General features: G+C 34.0%; 3 protein-coding genes and 1 pseudogene across 3 annotated transcripts; 3 read left to right on the forward strand and 1 right to left on the reverse strand.

Moving 5' to 3' along the window:
- Positions 1-5,845: 5,845 nt before the first annotated feature.
- Positions 5,846-7,415, forward strand: LOC120160341 (thiamine thiazole synthase, chloroplastic-like). The gene is made up of 3 exons (XM_039170766.1): positions 5,846-6,319; positions 6,421-6,909; positions 7,062-7,415. Exons 1-3 carry the CDS (start codon positions 5,900-5,902, stop codon positions 7,221-7,223), a joined length of 1,071 nt encoding a protein of 356 aa, XP_039026697.1. The 5' UTR covers positions 5,846-5,899; the 3' UTR covers positions 7,224-7,415.
- Positions 7,416-11,371: 3,956 nt separating this feature from the next.
- On the forward strand, positions 11,372-14,031 carry LOC120160384 (annotated as a pseudogene).
- A 2,018-nt stretch (positions 14,032-16,049) lies between these two features.
- On the reverse strand, positions 16,050-18,994 carry LOC120160386 (TBC1 domain family member 15-like). The gene is made up of 12 exons (XM_039170803.1): positions 18,842-18,994; positions 18,431-18,526; positions 18,225-18,328; positions 18,002-18,129; positions 17,821-17,910; positions 17,595-17,717; positions 17,427-17,515; positions 17,238-17,343; positions 17,066-17,163; positions 16,586-16,840; positions 16,287-16,370; positions 16,050-16,149 (listed from the first exon to the last, which is right to left on the reverse strand). The coding sequence occupies exons 1-12, from the start codon at positions 18,929-18,931 to the stop codon at positions 16,132-16,134; spliced, it is 1,281 nt and encodes a 426-aa protein (XP_039026734.1). The 5' UTR covers positions 18,932-18,994; the 3' UTR covers positions 16,050-16,131.
- On the forward strand, positions 18,995-22,311 carry LOC120160639 (electron transfer flavoprotein subunit alpha, mitochondrial-like). Its single transcript, XM_039171003.1, has 5 exons — positions 18,995-19,086; positions 20,763-20,901; positions 21,010-21,104; positions 21,894-22,065; positions 22,234-22,311. Exons 1-5 carry the CDS (start codon positions 18,995-18,997, stop codon positions 22,309-22,311), a joined length of 576 nt encoding a protein of 191 aa, XP_039026934.1.
- The last annotated feature ends 935 nt before the right edge of the window (positions 22,312-23,246 follow it).

The following is a 23,246-nucleotide window of genomic DNA, read 5'->3' on the forward strand; positions in this document are numbered from 1 at the left end:
CTTGACAATTGTGCAGAGTTTTTTCAAGATCTCTAATGCGTCTTCGCAGTGAAGCACTTTCCTCATTACTTTCTTTGAGATCATTAGGTCCTAGACGAACATTTTCTTGAAATAATGACTCTTCAAGTTGCAAAATGTAAGTTTTTGTTTCTAGACTGATCCAGATCTTCTTCAAGTTTTGTTCGTGCTTCTTGCGTTCTTTGATTAAGCTTCTGGATTTGAATATTCTTGTTTCTGCATCTTTGCATCCAATTGCTAGCCATTTCTTGCTCTACCTCAAGTTTGGTGTTGAAATTCTTTCTTTCCAGCTCCCATTTTTCTTTTTCAATATTGAACTCTTCAATCTTTTGGCTTCTGACTTCAAGTTCGACAATCAGCTGGTTCATTTCAGATTCAAATCCCTTGAACATGATATTTTTCTCACCCTCAAATTTATCAAGAATAACACTCTTCATCTCTTCTAAATCTTTGGCTCGATCCCTTTCTCTTTGCATTTCATTCATGATCTCGCGACGTTCAGCTTTGTGTTTTATAATTCGCTCTCTTCTGTCAACCTCAAAATCTTCCATTTTTTGCTTTCCTTTCTCAAGGCTTTTGAGTAAACGGCTATTCTTTCCTTTCAGATCTTCAACTCGACTTTTCTCGATGTTCAATTCTCTGGTCATTTGTACTGTTGATTGGCTTGGTCCTGATGCTTTCCGGGATTTATATAACTCCTGGTAATTTTTCTTTAATGCTCTAAATTCACCATCAACTTTTTCTTTGTTTTCTCTTAACATTGTACATTGTGATGAATGAAAGTCAATGTCAACACCCAACACAGCTTTATCTCGTCTCATTTGCTCTAATTCTCTCGACCAACCTTCTCTTTCTGCTTCAAACTCAGCTCTCAGGATTTCAATCTCTGATGGAACCACCTTAATGCGATCTTTCATAGAGATATCCTTATTTTGATCTCATAGAGGAATATTTTCATTTTTCCTGACAGATCTCCATTCCTCATAATCAGGAGTTAGCATTTCTTTTGCTGCTTTAGCTCGGATACAAAAAGTTTTTTTCCAAGCTGTAAAGGCTTCCATGATATTTATTTTATAATTTTTGCTGTGGAATGCGAACTCAGATGAATGTAATCCAGCAGTGACAGGTACAAATTGACGACCTTCGTACTGTCTTATGACCAGAAGTGGTGCATATCCAATTCCTCCCCACAATCCGAGCAGCATTATCCAATTGTAATCACCACATTTGTAAAAGAATTCTCTTTGGATTTGCCATGGGGCTCGTCAAACAATGTCATTGCTTTGCAGATTTCGAAAGGCATTAATCCACATATCTTTCTTAATTTCTTTCGGCCATTCTTGCTCCAGAAATTCTTTTAATGGTGAGTAATCCGTATTAAAGCGTCGGTATGAAACCTTTTCTGTCCTCCAGAAATGGCTACGGATCCAAACATATAACAATTGGGTACACCCTGAGAATCGTCCACCTCCTAGCTTTCTACAAGCATTTAACGATCTGAAAGTCTCTGCTAGAATTGCAGAAGCAAGATTAATCTTTTTTGGTAGCTGCTCAAACAAATCTACTACTGCAGCTTCAATATATCCCAATACTTTTGGGAAGATGACCACACCATACATACCCAGAGCAAATAGATCTAATCGTACTTTAGTGTCTGGATGACTCTGAATAAGTTCTTTAATGTTGGTCCAAGCAATGCCTTCGCTTTCGCCCTTTTGTTTTGTACGGGATGCCACCTATTCTTCTCGTACCCCGGTAATCTTTGCTAATTTAACTCGAAAGGGTTGAGTTTTAATTGACTTTGAATAATTTCGATTCTCCAAAGCCCCTTCTATATGTAGCAAAGTTGTGTACTCTTCAATAGTAGGGACCAAGTCCTCCTTATTGAGAGTGAAGCAATTGTACCATGGATTCCAGAATTGAATTAGGGCTCGAAGTAAGTCATCATCAACTTCGACATAGAGCAAATATGGGATGTCTCCGTAAGTCTGATAAAACTGTAATTTTTTGTTTGAGTCCCAACTTTCCCATATGCTTCGCAAATCTTGCATGTCATTTCTTTTTAGCGAAACTGGAGCATAACTGACCAAGTCCGATACATAGTCATCTTGCAGACTGTCTCCTCCTTGTCTTTGTAAGTCCTCATCCCACTGTCTTACTTCTGAGTTTAGAATTATTTGATTTGAACACTTTTTATCCATGAATGAAGGCTTTCCAATGAGACAATTAACACGAGGATCAATGCCTTTTATCTTGTATGATGCTATGCAAACAGAAGAAATAAAGAACACACAAAAAGAAATGAATTAGTTTACATAATAAAGAAATTTAATAATAATATCTACCTAAATATCCTTATTTAAACATGTTTTTTTCATAATTTAAATTCACATGTAATTTAATCAGTAAGAAAATAAATAAATTAAAAAGAAAGTTAGAATTCATTTCTCTTGTGTGTACACCTATTTTGGACAAAATTTTGGCATGGCTTCATATCGGAAGAGTTTCTAGGGTTTATTATATGCAGGGTTTCAGATCTAAGAATAAAGGTACCCGAATTGTCCTTGTTAGTGCCCCCTTGGGCTGTTAACCCTCAATCCTAGTCCATCACAAACTAAAGTGGATTGAGTTCAATTCGAGGGGATACACTTCTCTATGTCTGACACGGAGAATAAATTCTCACGAAGACATAGAGCATATGAACCCCGAAAGTTACTTGCTAGGTCTGACACGGAGAATAAATTCTCACGAAGACGTCGCTTTCACTCCCACTTAAAAGGGACAAACTCAATTATAGAGCTTTATATTATGCAATGCAAGTGTTGTGTGTGAGGAGAAATGTTCAAACCTCTGACAGAAAAAATAAATAATGAAATAAAATACTTGTAAATAAAATGAAATATAAATAAGAAAATATATAAATGCTATGAAAATAATAAGTATAAAAAATTTGAAAAGAATGAATTATAAATCAAATATATGAATTTTTAATTTATAATTAATAGAGAATATTTATAATTGATTTTAAAAGTTTGACGGTCCCCAGCGGAGTCGCCAAGCTGTCGTAACCGGTTTTCGTCCGGGCACGAAATATTTATTTGGCGGGAAAAGTGATGTGAATAAATGGTTTTGAAAATAATTTGGGAGTCGCCATCGGCCTTTTGGGTCAGGTAGGTCGAATACCTAAAAAAAAATCTTTTAAAAGAGTTTTTTAAGAAACCATCAATTAAAAGATAAACTGATCTGCGTTTTAACCAAAAAATCATTCTTTTTAATGATAAAAAGGGATTCGTGGTCGGTTACATTTAGGGAAGGATTAGCACCCCTACAACGCCCAAAATTGGTACTTTTTAATTATAAATTGTCTCTATTATTAGAAATTTAAAAATTCAAAATATATTTAATTTATAATCCTATTATTTCAAAATTATAATTATGAGAAAAAAGAAAAAATAATTTATATATATTTATAAATAAAATATTTATTTATTTAGAAATATCAGAAAATGACTTCTAGGTGCCTTAAGACAACTCTTTTCTTCAATATTAATAAATATTAATATAGTAATTTAAATAAAATTAAATTATAATTTTTTATAATATTTAATTTTAAAATAACAGAATAGGACATCCAGTTGTATTAAGACTGCCCTTTTCTTCGATATTAAAAAATAAATATTAAAATATGATAAAAATAATTTATGTAAAAAAATATAAATTATTATTTATTATATATATATTTATATGACTATATAATAATAATAAAAATAATATTTAAATATATAAACAAGTAAAATTAAAACAATAAAAATACAATTAGAACTATATATTTAAAAGCAGTAAAATAAATGAAACTATTTAAAATTAGTGACTAAATTATAATAAAATTAAAATTAAATACCTAATTCATAATTCATAATTAATTATTTAAAATTATAGGGATTAAACATGCCATTTTCCTTATTTATTAATTTGGTGACTAAAATGTAATTATATAAAATTCGAATATCAGATTAAAATAAATTAAAAATATATACTCAGGATTAAAATATTATTTATTAAAATTAAAGGATTAAATCAGTAAATTTATCTAAAATATTTATAATTACGGTTAAGGGCTAAAATATAAATAAATAAAATTTAGAGACCAAATTAAAAGGATTATAAATTTAATTTAGTGACTAAAATGTAAGAATTACAAGTTAAAGGACTGTGGATGGGATTTAGCCCTTAGTTAATTACACAAATAGCCCTCCCCGAAACGACGTCATTCGGGAAGGGCTATTTAAAGCCCAAAACCGGCTGGCCCGAAGGGCCAGCTCTCATTTCCTTTCTTCCCTCTCTCTCTTCTCTGAGAGAATTCAAAATTCTCTCGCTTCTCTCTAAAACAGAGAGAAGCACACCGGCCGGCAGCCGTTCGCCGGCGTTGACCCCGCCGCCGGCCACCGCCTCCGGTGGCCGGAAATTTTTTTTTATTCTAAAACGTAGATCGGACCGTCCTAATGACGGTTCCGGTGTTCTTTTCTCTTAAATAGCTCCCGATCGGAGCAAATCTAAGAAAGTACCTTCGATTTTCGAAGGTTTTGGTGACGTTTGAAGAGGTCTAGTGGTCGTGGCTTCCTCGGTAAGCTTCTCTCCTTTCTTTTCTTTTGTTTTTGGTTGCTGTGTTGTGGGTTTGCTCTGCTTTGGGTTTGTTGTTGGTTGCTCTTTTTCTGTTGGGGTTTTTTTTTGTTCTCCGTTCTTCCTCTCTCTCTTTTGTTGGCAAGGGGCTCGGTGGCTTTTATAGCCACCACCGGTGATAGCTTTGGACCGGTCCAAAAGGGGTTCTTCGGTGAGTCACTAGACTTCCAGTGGTGACTCACCGTTTGGGGGAGACGTGTACGGCTGGAGTGGTTCTTCTGGAAGCCTTCGAAGAGACGTGGCAACGGTGGAGATGGTGGGAGCAGCTGTGGCGGCCGCGTGGCCCTAGGGTTTGCATCTGGAGGAGTGTGGGTCGTTGGATCTGAGAGATCCAACGGCTGAGATTGAGGCGGCGGCTAGAGCTAGGGTTTAGAAACCCTAGCTGAAACCACAAATATTTAGGGTTTCCTTTTGGGTTTGGGCCGGTTCTGGTTGGGCCTGGGATTTGGGCTTGTAACTATTATTTTTTAATAATAATAATAATAATAATTATAATAATAATTATAATAATAATAATTATAATAATAATAATAAATAAAAAAGGGTAAAAAAGTTAGTATCTTCAGTAGCTATATATATACACCAGCCTCTTGCCAAATCATTTTGATAATTTGAAATCCAAAATATTTCACTAAATTCAAAGGAAAAAGGTACAATTTTCCATGAAAAATCCAAGATATTTTATAATAAAAGATGAAATATTGGCTAGAGTCACAAGGTGGCAGACATACCAAAAGTTGAGCTTTTTTATGACAAGATATCACCAAGAGCCTCTCCATATAAATCCCACCACTTGAGTCATTTGACAATGACGTGGAAGAGAAAGTGGGGGTGAGAGTGCCATTAGTATAGGACGGTAAACGGTTAAATTCACCTAAAAAAATATTTTTTACATAATTATAATTATTAATATTCAATCAATTAATTTAAATAAAATATTACAAAAACAAAATCATCCTCTCAATTCAATTTGATTGACTTTTACAGCAAGCTTGAAAACCTGCGTCACACTGATTTGGTTCAACTGCTTCAAGCCCTAACGATTCTAGACCCTTCAAACCCTATCCTCTTCCCACGTGTCCTCTCAAATATTTCTTCACTCCTCTTCTTCCACTCTTATATATTTTTGTCACTCCCTCTCTTCTTCTCTGCAATCTGATCTCTCCTGAGTTTCAAAGAACCAGTGCCCTTTTCTCTATCAATGGCGTCCTCCATTGCTACAACTCTCACTTCCCCAATTTCATCTTCTAAACTTCCCAGGTTCGACTCTTCCTTCCATGGTGTTCCCATTAAACCAGTTTCTTTTCACTCCAAAGCAAAATCTTCCGCATGCAACGCATCGGTTTCAATGTCCGCGACATCGCCTCCGCCGTACGATCTGAACAATTTCAGGTTCGACCCCATCAAGGAGTCCATCGTGTCTCGTGAGATGACACGTAGGTATATGATGGATATGATCACCTATGCCGATACCGACGTGGTGGTCGTCGGTGCTGGCTCCGCCGGACTCTCTTGTGCATATGAGCTCAGTAAGAATCCGTCCGTTCAGGTCGCTATTATCGAGCAATCTGTTAGCCCCGGTGGCGGCGCCTGGCTCGGTGGACAGCTTTTCTCTGCCATGGTAATCCAGAAAAAAAAGAATCTTTTGTTTTGAACTTAAATCTGCAGTACTTAAATCAAAGATTCGATTTTTAAGACTTTAAAATTGTCTTTTTTTTTTAGGTTGTGAGGAAACCAGCCCATCGCTTCCTCGATGAACTCGGCATCGAATACGATGAACAAGACAACTATGTAGTGATCAAACATGCAGCCCTTTTCACATCCACAATCATGAGCAAGCTCTTGGCCCGCCCCAACGTGAAGCTATTCAACGCCGTTGCGGCGGAAGATTTGATAGTGAAGGAAGGCAGAGTCGGCGGCGTTGTGACGAACTGGGCCCTGGTGTCGATGAACCACGACACACAGTCCTGCATGGACCCTAACGTGATGGAGGCCAAGGTGGTGGTGAGCTCGTGTGGTCACGATGGACCGTTCGGTGCCACCGGGGTGAAGAGGTTGAAGAGCATCGGGATGATCGACAGCGTGCCGGGGATGAAGGCACTCGACATGAATACGGCCGAGGATGCTATCGTGAGGCTGACTAGGGAAATTGTGCCTGGAATGATTGTAACTGGGATGGAAGTTGCAGAAATTGATGGATCTCCGAGAATGGTAAAATTTCTTTTCACTTGCTAAATTGTTGGCGGCGAACATATAATATTTTAGAGACAGTAAAAATAGATTATCAACAAAAAAATATTTAAAATATAAGAAAATTTAAAATTTTCGTAACTGTGATTTTTAACGATTTTTAACAAATACAGGGGCCAACATTTGGAGCAATGATGATATCTGGGCAAAAGGCAGCTCATCTTGCACTGAAAGCATTAGAGTTGCCTAATGCACTTGATGGAACATATACGGGAAGCATTCGCCCGGAGCTGATCTTCGCTGCTGCGGATTCCGCCGAGACCGCGGATGCCTAAGCGTCGATGGCTGCAATGGTAGTTTCCAAGTTGCTATGGATATGAGGAATTTGAATAATGTGCAAAGTCGTTGGTAGGATTCGAAATAATCTCCTGTAACTTGATAGCAAAAGCTTAGTCTCACCGATGGTTAGGTGAAACTCTAGTCCGTGATATTAGCATGTAATCAAGTAATGCTTGTTTTCTCCTCTACTTTGTCTTCTCTATATTTACAAACTCCGTGGATAAACCATTGCTCAATCTGCCTAGTTAAGCCACCATTGCTGCAAGAATACCATGGAGTTCTCACAAGTACTGTAGAATGTCGGTACAAACTCGAAATTTAAGATTAAATTCTTTTAATTTACTGCACGCAAAATAATAAGGTTGAGCAAGGCAAGATCGTATATAACAAACAGTCAGACAGTAAAAGCGTGGCATTTAACCTTTACAGTAAAAGCAGAGCTATTGGTTAAATGCACAAACTATATGAGCAGTTCTTAAATGGGCCCTCTTTGGTTAAATGAAGAAATTGTTTTTCAGTTCTTAAAATGGAAAGGAATCATTTTTTATATGAATTTTACATTTATATTTTATACAAAGAAGGCAATAAAAATAGCCACCACTCGTAATAGATGTCTTTTTTTTATTATTATTATTGTTGTTTGTTCCGTTGTTACGATTGGACCTGAGATATCGATTTATGTTCGATTGAATAAAGATTATTAAATGGTAGATGTCTTTTCTTTTTTTAGTGTCTTTTCTTGTTTTTTATAATGCTTTTTATAAATAGATTTTATAAATAAATATAATTAATTTTAATTACGGTATAAGTTAAATAATATTTTAAAAAAATATATATCAAATTCTTAATTTGCTCAGTGGTTAAGCTACATACCTCTTTATAAGGGTTTTATTTTTGAATTTTACTAAATATTCATATTTTTTATTTTCTTACTAATAAGATGACATATTATAATATATATTACTATTTTATTTGATAATGTTAATTTATAAAAAAATAAAATGTTTATAAAAATAAAATGTAGTATTGATAGTGATAAGTGCACGATTTTATTATAAGAGAAAATTTCTAAATATTTTAGGGGACGACAAATTTATAAAATTTTAAGTAATAAAAATATATTATCAATATAAAATATAAAAAAATTAAAATATGATAATTTGAAATTCTTAAAACACGATTGCTATTAAAGTTCGCCATTGTATTATCCATCCCTATTAATTCAATTGTCGCCATTATATAATCATGTTAAGTCGACTGCTATTAAAGGTCGTTTGGTTCACGGAATGTAAGATTACATTTGAGAATAACATTATTGAAATGCAATATTACTCTGGAAATGTTGTATTACCTTGTTTGGTTTGTTCAACAGGAAGGTAAGATTACAATGTTTGGTTGGAAGAATATAAGATTACTTTTATGAATATTTTATCAAATTATCCTTGCTATATATATATTTCAACAAGTTAAACTTCAATATTAGATTATAAATATTTGAATGAAAATTTATAGAAATATTTCAATCGTTATAAAATCTAACTTATGAAGTAAAATACATTTAACATATAATTAATAGAATTAGTATACAATACTAATATTTTTAAATAATGTTCATAAGTATCACATTTACTTATATATAATATAATATGATAAAATATTATGGTTTCTAGTGGATAAAGATATTGTTTTACAATGTATAAGATCCATTTTTTAATAACTCAAAATTAATATTATTTTAAATAATTACATTTTTTACAATAATATCATGTCACCCTTAAAATTATAAATAATTAATATATTAAATATTAAAAATATAAAATATTTTTGACTACTCAAATTTATTAATATTTACTAAATTAAACTCTTTGTATATTATTATTATGTCTATAATTTTGAGTAAAACACGAAAAATAAAAATTGAGAAAGATTCATATGAAAAGATTTTATTAGTCCAATGGTATTTTTGTCCAAAGTGGTAAGAATTATGTAATACCTACACATTTTTAACCAAAAAAATGTTACTATTAGTAATAAGTTATAATATGATAATTATTTTTTCCGTGAATCAAATGTGAAAATACAATTCCAGAAAAGATTATTCCCCTTAGTAATGATAATTTCTGTGAACTAAACACCCCTAGTAGTTATACGGACTAATTTTCAAAATGAAAGTATCACTTAATGACAATGACTTCAACAAAAGAAAATTAATTTTTATAATCAAATTAAAGTATTTTAAAAGTTCAATAACTAAGAATATAGTTTACCTTTCTTTAATGTTTTAAAAAAAATTCTACCTATGAGAGAGGAAGGAGAATTTTATTTTCAATGGATATTAAACTAGTAACATAAAGAAAATAAAAATGTCAACAGAAATTTTTTAACTACGTACTATTCTTGACCAGCTTCTTTAATATTTTATTTATCATCATATGGTTCTTCTAATGTGGTAAATAAAATCGGTTGGGTTCTTATCAACGTTGTTTGGTTCAAGTGATAAATAATTTGATATCACTTAAATAAGGTATTGAGTTTGAATACTTGTGCATGCAGAAAATCCTCGTTGGGAGATTTACTCACCAAAATCAAATGTATGATATAAGTCGATCCGGATTAATCAAAGCGAAATACTAGAACAAGGTGAAAAGAAAAGGTTAAGTTCTTATTAGGGATGTGAACTGGGCTGGTATGTAATACTTCTTTCATATTCATTTTATCAAGAATTTTTATTTGTATCTATGTCTCATTATCTATTTTGGGTATGAAATTTAAAATTATCCTCATTTCACGGCTTTAAGATTAAAATTATTTTTTATTTTAATTGTTTTTAATTTTAACACTAAACTTAAGTTTTGAGTTCAGTTAAGTCACCGAGTTATTAAAATGTTAACACGAGATAACATTATTATTTTGTTCCATGAGCTTTAATTTGTGTATCGATTTAGTTAATAAACTTTATAACATATTAATTTTGGGCATCAGACTGTAGTTTGCATCAATTTGGTCTATACGTAAGATTGTCAACTTCTCCTACCAATGTTGTTCATTTATCGACAATAACTTATCGTCATTTATGACAAGATCAATATCAAAATGTTTGTATTTCACTTATCTTTCTTATACTCGGATTGATTTTCCATAAAATCCACAAAAAAATAACAAAAATTCATCTAAAAGTATGATGTTCTAATTCTTCAATCTCCTTCTACGGTCGTCCAATCAGACTAATTTTAAGTATGATGTTTGTCTTTGTAAAAGAATATTTCTCACCGTATAAATTTTTGAACAAATAATTCAAATTCCTCAAAACCTCGAAAAGATTTTTTTTATGTTTAACTTTATGGGTTTTATTTTAAAAAGGTTTTGAGAAAATTTAAATTAATAAAGTGATAAAGGATGATGAGATAAATTTTTAAATATTTAAGGTTGCGATAAAATGTGTTTGAAAATAGTGGTATTTGACAATAATATAAAAGTAGGTGAAAAAAATCTAAATTTTAATATAAAATGATAGTATGAAATAAAATATTTTTTATTTCTACGTAACATATATTATCACCAAACTATAACGTCATTTAATTATTAATGTTTTAATAATTTAATTAAAATTTAATATTAAAACCTAATTGATTCAAAATTTAGTGATAAAATTGATGCTAATCTTTAAATTCACCGAAGATTATTTACCCTTTAAGTTTTGAGAAACACGTTGATAATGACGGTACAAAATCAAACGAGAACTATGTACATGTGTCTAGTTTCATTGCCATCACAAACATCCACAGATTAAAAAGGAAATCTAAAGCCATTTAACCACTGAAAAACACAAACCACTACGAATCCTTTGACCACAAATCTAAAAACAGAAAACATGAAAAACATTTGTTAATCGACAAAACTAAAATAACTAATTTTCCATGTCCGAAGCAGCCGCACAAAAATAGAGGCAGAGAATTTAGCTACACTTCATATACCTCATGTTCCTCCTTTTATCTCTAAACTTCACAGGGTTTCACTCAGAATTCTTTCACCACTTCTCTTCTCCCTCCTCCCTCCACCGCGTGGTGGCCGCGCGGCTAGCTTCTCCCCCCCTTTCTTTTCCTCCGCCGTTCTCTAAGTCCCCTGCATCGGCCAGCCAAAAAAATAAAAGAAGAGAAAAGCAGGGCATGAAAGTGTCTGGGGTGAAACTCTTATTTCTTGCATTAATCTTGATCCACATTAGAATTCAGGTATGTGATGGCGCTACGCTCGTCGACGACTATGCCGATGAGGAGACAAAGGCTCCGGCACCCCCGCCGGAGATGGACAATTGTAACGGTGTGTTCTTGAGCTATTCTTTCACCTCCAGGACTAAAGCGGTACCCCTCTTGAAGAACGTATCGGCTCAGCCGTGGACGTTTAATTCCATGGCCACCATTGTCAATGCTGGGACAGAAGAGGTAAAAGGATGGAAGATGTTCATTGGGTTTCAACATAAAGAGATATTGGTGTCCCTCACCAACGCCGTCATCATCGGCGCTACCGGGGATTTCCCGGTGGCGGTCGGGAACGGAACGACCATTTCAGGTTCCCCCAGTACAGATCTCAAGACATCCATTGACACCGCCGGGGATTATACTCAGATTGCCGTGCAGATTCTGATCAAGGGTTCCATGTTCGGGTTGAGCGAGAAGGCCACTCCCATGCCCAAGAACATCTCTCTCACAAACATTGGCTGGAAATGCCCCAAGAACACTAAATATAGTAAGTTTATCTCGTTTCGATGAATCCAATAATGGTCATTTTCATAATATATGTATTTATATATATGCTTTTAAGGGTAAATTCATTATAATTTAAATTTTGGGAAACTTGGGAGGATTCTCTCCGCAAAATTGCTTGAATATTATAGTAAAAATTAAATTGTTTGAATAAGTAGTACTATTTCATAATCTAAGATAATTATCGCAGTAATTTTAAGAAAGCGAATTGATTGCACGTATTGCGATATCATGAAATCAAATGAAAGTATCCTGCAATCAATATATTTTCTTGAAATTGTTGTGATAGTGATGCAATCCGAACACACAAGAGAGGCAAGGAAGTCTTCATGCACGTATGATGAGATCATGAAATCAACACGTTTTCTTAAAATTATTATAAAATCTTGACAAATCCTTTGGATTAGTGTAACAATCGCTATAAATGATAAAATAATTTTTGGTGAACCTGCAATATCCAAGTAATTTGCCCGGATTCTCCTGGCTAAATATCTTTGTTTTTTTTCTTATTATTTTAACCTTTTTTTTACTATAGAAACCTACATGCATGTATGTTGCAAAAGGGATCCGAAATACAAAGCCAAGAGCATCAATAGCCAGTACATGCCTAAGCAAAACGGAGACCTGACCTTCACGTACGATGTTTTGAAATCATATGAAGGTAGCTACGAGGCACAAGTGACGATGGACAACAACAGTCCGATCGGAAAACTGGATCGGTGGAACCTGACATGGGAATGAATGAGAGGCGAGTTCATCTACTCAATGAGAGGAGCCTACACTTCCCCAAATGGATTACTCCGGATGCGTTTACGGTTTAGCCGGCAAATACCTCAAAGACTTGGATTTCACTCAAGTCTTGAACTGCGACAAAAGACCAACGATCACCGATTTGCCACTCGTAAAAGCAAACGATACCAAGGTCGGTAAGGTCCCTTATTGTTGTAAAAACGGGACTTTGTTGCCGCCATTGATGGACCCGAGCAAAGCTCGAGCTATGTTTCAATTAAGGGTCTATAAAATCCCTCCGGATGTCTCTCAGAAAGTGTTGTATCCGCCACAAAAATGGAACATCACGGGCTATCTTAACGCTCGTTACAAATGTGGACCGCCGATTAGAATAGACCCGACGGAGTTCCCCGAATCGACCGGTCTAAATGCTAAAACATATGCCATCGCGAGTTGGCAAGTCGTCTGCAATTTTACGACACCGGAGAAGAAGAAATCGAGGTGTTGCGTTTCCTTCATGGCTTATTACAGCGACCACGCCGTTCCCTGCCCCACGTGTGCTTGTGGATGTGACAGTATCGACACCAGTAAATGCAATCCCGACAAGAAGGCGATGCTTATACCACCCGAAGCTCTCCTTGTTCGGCGGAAAACAGGACGAAGAAAGCTAGAGCATACGCAACACTCAAACACAAAGAGGTCCCTCGTAAGTTACCTTGTCCAGACAACTGCGGCGTCAGCATAAACTGGCATCTCAACTCCGATCACAAGAGCGGATGGACAGCGAGGATGACGCTGTTCAATTGGGGAGACCTTCCGTTTGTCGACTGGTTCGTCGCCGTCGAAATGAGGAAAGCGTACAAATGTTTCGACGACGTGTATTCGTTTAACGGAACCAAAAAGCTGAACAACGTTAAGAACACAATCTTCTTCCAAGCATTGAAGGGATTGGAGTACTTGATGCAAGAGAAAAATGGGTCAAAAGCAAGTGATCCGAGAATCCCCGGAAAACAACAATCGGTGATTTCGTTCACGAAGAAATACACACCCAATATTAACGTTGAAAAAGGCGATGGGTTCCCTTCCAAGGTGTATTTCAATGGCGAAGAATGTGCACTTCCCAGTAGCTTCCCGAGTTCAGGGCATGCCCCTCGTCTTTCCATTACTACTTTCATCTTCATAGCCATCACCACTTTCTTGCTAAACCGATTCCATTGATGATATTTGGCTCTGTGCCCCCCCCCCTTTTGTTGGCTTGTAGTATATTGGATTTTGGAGATATTTATATGTTTGTTATCTTTGGTTTTTGAATAATTTCCCCAAATATAGAAATCATTGATCTTTTGTTGACCATAATTTGAGTTGATTTCTTATCTTTGGGGAAAATATAAATATATGGGTAGAATATTCTTACATAATGTAAAACTCTTTTAGTTTTACATATATTTAGGATTGTTGGATGAGTGAAAATAGATGGTTGAGATTAACCATAGGAAATGAGAAGATATTTACTGGGAAAAAAGAGTTTTACTTTGTGTAACAAGATCATATCCGTGTATATATATATATATATATATATAGTGCCTAGAGTAGTTTTCACATGAATTGAGAATAATTTATTTTTCAAACAAACAAATTAAGAATTTTAGATTAAAAATTAAAATCAAAACTAAGATTATAAAGGAAAGATCCAAGTAAAATAATAGAAATTTAATATAATGATATTATAATTAAAGATAAATACCCTTCTTGATTCATGAGTTTAATCGTTGATGTAAAAATATTTTGGGTAAAGCACGTAAGTGGTCTCTAGACTGTAATATTGTTTTGTTGAGTCTCAAACTATTAAAAATTATAAAATGATCAATCGATTATAGATAGTTGCTTTGTTGAGCCCCTCGAGTATTAAAGGTTATAAAATGGTCATTCGATTATTCATTATGTTCCAAACTCATCATTTTTCGTTAAAAAATTAAACAGTCGTATGAGTTGAACGTTAACATGTTAAGCAATATATGATAGTCATTTGACATTATAAGATCATATTTTATCACATCTCAGTCAGCAGGTTAACGTCCAGTTCAGACCGTCGTTAATTTTTTAACGGAAAAGGACGAGTTTAGAACATAATGGATAGTCGAGTGACAACTTTGTAACTTTTAATAGTTTAAGGACTCAATAAAATAGTATCCTATAGTTAATGGACCACTTGCGTATTTTACCCAAATATTTTTAATGTTTAATGATGAGTTATAATCACCAACAAACATTAAGCAATTAATCTTTATTGAAGTATACAAACACAAACAAACTTTATTTAAATTAAATCACAAATCCTCATGGCAAATTGCACTACAATATACACAATTAATGTTATTCGTTACAAAAACTATGACAAACTAAATTTAAGTTCTAAATGTTGGAGCAAATATTTTAAGCAATGTAGTATGATACTCATACTCAACAAACTATAATATTTGTAATTAAAATAAAGAAATGTAAACAATAAAAAATAAAGAAAACATAAAGAAATGTAAACAATTTGGTCTCATAAACATATAGAATCAAAACTTTAAAATTCCTTTAATTAAGAAATAATAATTTGACAATTTATGATAAAAAGAAAATACAAAAATAAGAATAATCTTGTAGACTCTACTACTAAAATCGATAAGGGAGTCTGTATACAAGTGTTTTACAAGGTTTTTTTATGATAGGAAACCAAGGCTTTATTGGGGTGATTCTGAAATTTTTAGGGTTACTTTTACTCATTTGTGTTGTCATGAATTGATTTCGCAAGAGATAACAGACAAATCCTACAAATGTAGCTGTTCAAATTCGAAATTTCTAAAAAAATAATATTTATCTTTCTATTAAGAGTTTAGTGGAAGATATACACAGATGAGTCGCAATAAATGATTAATTTTTCCTGTTCGAGATCAAAGATTTTCGCCCCTTTATTCTGTTTCTGACATGTTCATCATGGGAGAATAGTATTGCAGAGTTGATTGGATTTGTCTTTTTCTTTGAATGAATCTTCAAAACTTTGGTCTAATTGAATTCTTAACTCGTTCAACAAGTAATATTAAAAAATGGGAAGCAGAATGAATTTTCATGCATTTCTTGAATGATGATGAAACACAAGATATGTTTAAAATAAGACAATGGCTGCCTATAGATTGGAAAACCAATGTTTCAGTACAAATGTGGAAGACTTATATATAATACAACAATTGCTTCAGTAGCGCAGAATGCTGGAATCTTGAAGCCTGGATTCATCCGGAAGTTCATCGTCATCGTTTCTGAGATCGAGTCATGGCTTCCAATGCTGTGATCTCTAAAGCCTGGATTCATCTGGAAGTTCATTGTCACCTAAGCTCTTCACTGGACAGAAATCGTCACATGGTTTTTAACTTTACGATATCTTCTTGGCCTGCATTCACAACATGAAATGAAAGAGTTTCGATGTCAAGGAGTTTCCGGTAGATGTATTTTTCATGGAGAAACTTTAGAAATAAAAAGCATGGCCACAAATGAATCATCCAGCTGCTGCAATGAAAGTAGCAGTACCTTCTTTAAATATTTCTTATGAAGTTTCAATGCCCCAGTGCAGGCTTTCTTGGCATCCAAGTTTCCGGGCATGTCGTTCAAAATCTGAAAAAAATGTATAAAAGCAAGACAGACCAAAGCATTCAGATGACATAATATAGCCGGAATTTCCACTGTCACACAAAAAGGCAGAAATTCTAAAAGACGAGCGTGGATCGATTTAAGGCTTCATCAATACCAAACCATTTGTAAACGTTTTGTGGATTCAGAATGTCCTTAGTAATCCTAAAGAGTCAAAGTCTACGAAAATGTAATCTTACCTGAACTACATCGTCCAGACCACGAGCTTTATGCAGTAATACTGAGCTATTATCTTTTAAGACACTGGCAACAAGGAAAACCGATATGGGGAGGGGCTCACCGGAGCTTTTAATTTTCATATTGTCTCTCTCGTACTTCCCACACTGACGGGTTGATTTCGGTTTTCCTTTGGAAACTTCGGACTTCTCCATATTTAATTCAAGTTCTTCATACATAAGGAACAAGTCCGGATCATATTCTAGAGCCCACATCATCTGTAAAAAGTAAAGGTAACCAGAATTGTGTGAAGTGTGCCGGTACACACAAGTATATGTTCCATAAGTCCGGAACTGATTCATATTAGTCACAAAACCGAACATTTATGCTTAGGAAAATATTATTTCCAATGAATTTTATCAGGTAATTAACAAAAAAGTTTAGCATACATTTTGAATTTGATTCTATAAAATCAAAATATTATAACAGTTGAACATACATACCTCCCATAAGTACAATGAATCGCAAAATGAGAACTCTCGACGAAACAAAACCATTAGCATTCGAATAGCAAAGAGATAGTGACCTCCACCAAGTGTCTCTGTAGAACCAATCTTAAAAAGGAAATCAAAATGCTAACAATAGAGAATGAAAGAAAAAATCTTCATTTTGTACCAAAGTGCTGGTGAAGTTTCGGATCGATAACTTGAGTCACCGTAGCCAAATTACTGAGTTGTGTTACTACCCCAACAGAAGTCTCAGTGCATCTGAAATTTCCTCGCTTTAAGATTTAAAAGAGGAAACCATATTGTTAGAAACTGGTAAAGGAAAAAGAGGAAATATAAAATAAATGATGGTAGCTACCAATCTGCGCATGAGACGCTCAAAGCACCAAAATGCATCAGCTTCATCTTCAAAAAGAATAATCATGGGGGAGCATAGATCACTCATTCCTGCTCAACATTGTAATCGAATCTAGCTTTCAGAATTCCAACTAAAAATACAGATACAAAACTTCATGTAATTACGTACCTTGACAATATCCGACATCTGTATCTATCCAGGCATAAACAGAGAGTATATCCATTAGTTTTGATAAATTCTCATGCTTCTCATAAAATACCAAATCCCTGTCGGTGCGTTTGACATCGAGACCTGAATGAAACATAAATACAAGGAATGTGGTCATGATTAAGAGAAGAAAGCCCCAAACCGAAAAGAGAAATGCATTCAAAATAAGAAACAACAACAAACCGACCTATTTGAGGCAGTGAAAGCAGCCACTGGGTTACTTTCATGTCCAAAGGACCATTACTGATTACCATTTCGGTGCTCTTAGCATTAGTATCTGAATCATTCATGACATATCAATACCTGGTTTATTAACTTAAGGTTTTCCGAAAACAATTATCTAAACAGGTAAAGTGCCAGTTACTTACCTAAACATACAGCAGGGTCTCGAATGGGTCGACCATCTTTGGTGATTACAGGTACTGTAATATAATTGCCACTTCCAATGATGGGAAACATTTGACTACATTCCTTCTTCCATCTGATATATTGCTCCCTGATATATAGAAGCGAGGAAACATCTTGGGAACAATTCCCTCAAGATTCAATATCCGAATTGTACAAAATCATTAAACAGGATAAGTGGACTACCTTCGTTGCTGTCGTATCTGCTTCCTTTCATCGAATGTGCTCGTAGGATCATAACATCCAAGTAGAAACTCCCAAACTTCTCCTCTGATCGATGGATGAATCCCCTATGTTCACCAACAAAAATAAATAAACAAACTTGATAGACAGAGACCGAAACAGAAAAGCATAACTATGTACATGCATTGAACTCCAGAATATGAACTTACCCCACGAAGGATTCGATGTAGAGTTTTTCCTATATCCAATTGGCCATTTGGAGAAAATGCAGCTAGCCATTTTCTTACACTTAGAGTTTTACCAGGCTGCATAAGCAAAAAAAGAAGATCTTCATTGAATCATAACACCCTTCTTACTAATGTATAAATTCAATACCAAATCTGAAACGATCATTCCATCAAATTCACATATCAAGTGCCCTCTAATGGATAAGTTCACTAAAGCTAAATCCAATCAAATTAGAGCCACTAATATAGCATTATAGGAAAACAAAATTATCCCATAAATCTAAACAAAAATAAAAACCAATGCAACCCCGTCACATCAAATATGCTATCTTTCCATAAATTCTTAAACATGGATAGAATTTCAGTTTTGTCCAATTAATAAAAAAAACAAACCCTAATCTTAAATCTGGTTGCTGGAACGTCATTGCATTCAGGCTTGACCTGATAATAAGAATCGGCTGGTTCTGAATGAGCCCCCCACATTTATCAAGAAAAAAATTACAAAAAAAAGAGCTTCTTCTTCTTATTCCTTTTTGTACCCAAAGAATGGGATATACCCAGAAAGCTGAAACCTTTGACTGTAAGAAGAAATACCCAGAAAGAAAAATCAAAAGAAATTCAATGGAAGGTCGAGAAATGTAGGGCTCAGCCAAGTCAAGTTCTTCAAAGAAACAAAAAGGAAAAGAAACTAAAAGCTCTTTTTTGTTTTCGATACGAAATTGAACCCAAAAAAACCTCGGTTTATTATCTTTATAAGGTAGATGGTGGCAGCCATGGATGTCGCAAAGAAAGCTGCCATCTCACAACCATAAAGGATATTAAAAATAAATTAGAAAAACAGTTGGCCGTTGTATACGTTAATTTTGACCGTCTCCCTCGTGTGTTTCTGTACTTTATCTAAACTTATCCGCCATTTTTCATTTTTTCATTTTTCAATGTACTATAAATTAAATACCACTAAAATTTTAAGCCTTTATGTCTAATTTTAGGTTAAACTACGTGGATAGTACTCCAAATATAGGATATTTTTGAATTTAATCATTAATTATAAACTAATTATTAGAGTTTTTAACAATTATACAGCAGTTTTTCGATAAATGATTAACCCATGGTAGTTTACAAAATTTATAGAACAATACATTTAATCTTTCTATTTAATTTCTTTTTTGTTATTTTATCTCTCTTCTTTCATACCCTTACTATAAACTCAGAAATTAAAATGTTTATTTTCTCTTTTATTTTATACAATTGTCATTTTCATTTAACGTCTATTTTAATTGTTGAGAGTGTTATAGAATGAAGATTCTCAGCTATCAAATTTAACTTTTTTTTCTTATATAAATATAAGATAAGTCTTAACGTTTAAAATTAGGGAGAGATAATATTTTTTGTGATTTATAATTTCTAGGATTTTTATCGTAGAGATAATTTTATGAGGATGCATGGAGAGTATTTTGAGATACATTAAGTTTTTAGGATATATAAGATACATATAATTCTATGGATGCATGCTCTTTGTTATTTTTACGTTTATAGTAGATTATTTGTTTTTCTCATATGTGGAGATAAGTAAGGATAAACCACATAAAATCTTGTCTCTTATGTGTAATTTATTGTATGTTGATCTAACATTGTTTACCTTTTCACTTTTAAATTCCTAACAAGTTAGCTATATCGGAGACATGCAAAAGGAATTTTATTGCAATGCACTTTTAATTGCATAAAGAATAATTTTCAATCGGTCCAAGGATGTTTGAACTGATGTTTGATTTACGTAAGAAATAATTGAAGACTTGAAACCAATTTTCTGATAAAATTTGTGTGAATGAAAAAAAAAAATTATATATTAGCTTAAATTAAAATTGATAATTTAATTATTTTTGTATTTTATATATTTATATCTGAAAATAAAACACATCATTTAATTAAATTATTTGAAATTGAGATAAAATCTATTTACGATGTACACACTTTATTAATTTTACATGAAATATATGAGATGATTCTAGGTAGCGACTCAGATTAAAACTTTGTTGATTAGTATTATTTTTAAAAAAATTATGGAAAAATAGTAAAATGTTAATCTCAATCGTTTATTTAAATTTATCAAACAATTCCGTGTTTAAGTAGAAACGATGAGTTTTATAAAAGATAAATGGATCATACACTTCTAAATTCAATTGATAACTAATAAATTCTAGTAATAAATTTGAATATATTTGTATTATAGTATAAATGAAAATTATTTAAAAGTGACGATAGCTCAAAATAATACTTAAAATAATTCTGCTCTGACCAATAATTCTGCATGAAGGCGGCTCTATCAAGGCGCGGTGGTGGCCGCCAACTCCATCTGCCAAGACACTTCCGTTTCCTTGCTATTGGCTGGCTCGGGTGATTCCCTTAAACAATCGGCCGAGAAGACTGCCACGTGTCGCCCTTCTATTTCTCGGGTAAATTTGATTGTAATTTTTACGTTATACCATTTTTTTAATACTTCATATTAGTAATTTTAATAAAGAAAGCAAATTATTTCATAAGTAAATATTTTTTATTTGTAGGTTCTTGTGGCTGCTTCTGATAAGTTTGCTTGTCCTTTGGCTGAGCCGTGGGCTAAGTTAATCCAATTGGATCAGCTAAAAGAAGCTACTCTCATGTAATTGCTACTTCAGGTTCATTTGGGAAGAACACATTACCTCGTGCTGCTTCCCTTTTAGGTGTTTCTCCACTTACCGATGTTGTTGAAATTAGTGGCCCTCATCAATTTATCAGGTAACTTTATGTTTGTTCATTGTAACGGCATGCACTGTGGTGGATACTATTTGCATGTGAATAGTTGTTGCTTGTCGCGCAAGTTAATTAAGTTAATCGAGTTGTGCTGGTACACTTGAGCTTTTAAACAATCGACTTCTGCTAGAATGGAAAGTAGATTGAAGTGTAGGAGGAAATATGTTTTGCTATGTTATACGGGCTTAGGGGCTTAGGATCAGATACGATTTGTATTTGTCAATGGTATGCTTATTTATTTTCAGTTCTTTCATATATATATATATCAGAAACACGTATCAGACAGTACTGGGGTAATGAAGGGTCTATCCAACATCGGTGTTTCGAGGTTTGTTCCATGTCTACTAGTTGGTTGCTGGTCAAGGGCTATGGGGTCTTGATTTTGGATTGTACTGAAATTATTTGGTTGTCTAATACATATAGCCACTTGTATGGCCATATTTACATTATGGTTGACTTGGTTCACGTATGTTTATGATCGATAAGAAGCTTTAAAGCTTAGTTTTTGCTTTTACTGTGTTTGTGTTCATTAAGAAACTGAGTCAGATGACAGGAGGACATAGGAAAGCAACTCATTGCTTATCTTGTATTATGCATGATCCTACATGTGAATAATGAATCATCATTATGCCTCTTGTTAAACTGGTTTTGATGTAAGATGTGCTACTTTCTTTGTCACGGGCCTATTTATGCTGGAACTGCCAAACTGGAAAAATTGTAGCCCCGGAACTATACATATGGCATTCGGTGTTTCAGGAGCCATTCAACACTTAGCTGGCATGAAGGATTCTAAGGTTATCGTTGCGGTTTACAAAGATGCCGATGCACATGTACCCATTTTCTATGTGACCTTCATTTCCCATCCAGAGATGCATATATGTCCTTGAGAGATGTGAATGCATGGATACATACACAATAGGGTGCATATATGACCCAAATTCATAGATGTCAGATACTGATTTATTCTCGCTGCCGTTCTGTATTCTTATACGGTGCAGGTAGCTGATTATGGAGTCGTGGGCGATCTTTTTGAAGTGATACTGGAGTTGTTAGAAAAGCTTCCTGAGAAAAAGTAGTCACGTATACTTCCCAAAGTTGCAAAAATTGTTGAATGCTGTTTAAACAAAGATACCAATTGAATAGCAATAAAACAGAATGTGATATTTTGTCACATTAAAGAACTCTTCATTTGTGAACCTAGTTTTAAAAGATATAAGAGTCATCGAGGTGCAAAGAGTCCTTAGAGTCTAACTACAAAGCTCAGGGCAAAGGCGCATACCTTTCGTAGGCAAGGCGCATTTATATGCAAAAAAAAAAAAAAAAAACTGTAGATAAATTCTAGAGCATATTGAGACCCATTACCTATTGGTTCATTCTTGAAGCACTTAATCTCCTTCTCATACTCTATTCCTTCACCATTGCTTATCCCCTCCTCAAGAGTCAAGACCTATACTTTTAAAACTTTGTCATCACCATATATTAGTATCACATAAGGGTCAAATAGACATCCAACACAATTATATATGCAAAGAGTTTTGGCTTACCTCACCTTTTCTGCATCGTCAGTTAATCGAAATGCTTGGTTATTCAATAAACCAGAAACTCTTTATTGCATAGACAATTATATATCAGATTATGTAAGTCGAGTTTCCTCTGACTAGTGATTGATGCTTACCCATATGCGTCCGGTGCTAGTAGGAGCCAGTTGGTATAAAACTGATGCAGAACTAATGCAGGTATAAACTTAGATTTTTAAGCAATAACTGGTTGCTTATGCACAACTAGACAAGTAGCAAAGATCATGGACATATGGCAGACCGCCAGACCTTGCACCTATCGTGGAACAACATGTTCACACCACTAAATAAAAAATGAAAGCATTTATCTTCCAGGCCTAGAAGTGAGGTGCCTCTTAAAAAAACTACAAAAGTATGCGTTTAAGTGGACTTTTAGTTCCTCACTTTGTCTGTCGTTGGAGACCTTTTTTATACTCTCATATGTGCGCTTTTTA

This window comes from Hibiscus syriacus, unplaced genomic scaffold, assembly GCF_006381635.1.
Source record: "Hibiscus syriacus cultivar Baekdansim isolate YM2019G1 unplaced genomic scaffold, ASM638163v2 tig00111392_pilon, whole genome shotgun sequence".
Taxonomy (NCBI): Eukaryota; Viridiplantae; Streptophyta; class Magnoliopsida; order Malvales; family Malvaceae; genus Hibiscus; species Hibiscus syriacus.

Excerpts from the sequence above, each read along its gene's own strand:
- LOC120160341 (XM_039170766.1), top strand. The coding sequence starts at position 5,900 with ATGGCGTCCTCCATTGCTACAACTCTCACTTCCCCAATTTCATCTTCT. Across the intron at positions 6,320-6,420 it reads GACAGCTTTTCTCTGCCATG|GTTGTGAGGAAACCAGCCCA; the intron begins GTAATCCAGAAA and ends TTTTTTTTTTAG. Across the intron at positions 6,910-7,061 it reads TTGATGGATCTCCGAGAATG|GGGCCAACATTTGGAGCAAT; the intron begins GTAAAATTTCTT and ends TAACAAATACAG.
- LOC120160386 (XM_039170803.1), bottom strand. The coding sequence starts at position 18,931 with ATGTGGGGGGCTCATTCAGAACCAGCCGATTCTTATTATCAGGTCAAG. Across the intron at positions 18,527-18,841 it reads CAACCAGATTTAAGATTAGG|CCTGGTAAAACTCTAAGTGT; the intron begins GTTTGTTTTTTT and ends TTGCTTATGCAG. Across the intron at positions 17,344-17,426 it reads AGCGTCTCATGCGCAGATTG|CGAGGAAATTTCAGATGCAC; the intron begins GTAGCTACCATC and ends TAAATCTTAAAG.
- LOC120160639 (XM_039171003.1), top strand. The coding sequence starts at position 18,995 with ATGGGATATACCCAGAAAGCTGAAACCTTTGACTGTAAGAAGAAATAC. Across the intron at positions 20,902-21,009 it reads GTCGCCCTTCTATTTCTCGG|GTTCTTGTGGCTGCTTCTGA; the intron begins GTAAATTTGATT and ends TTTTATTTGTAG. Across the intron at positions 22,066-22,233 it reads ACAAAGATGCCGATGCACAT|GTAGCTGATTATGGAGTCGT; the intron begins GTACCCATTTTC and ends TATACGGTGCAG.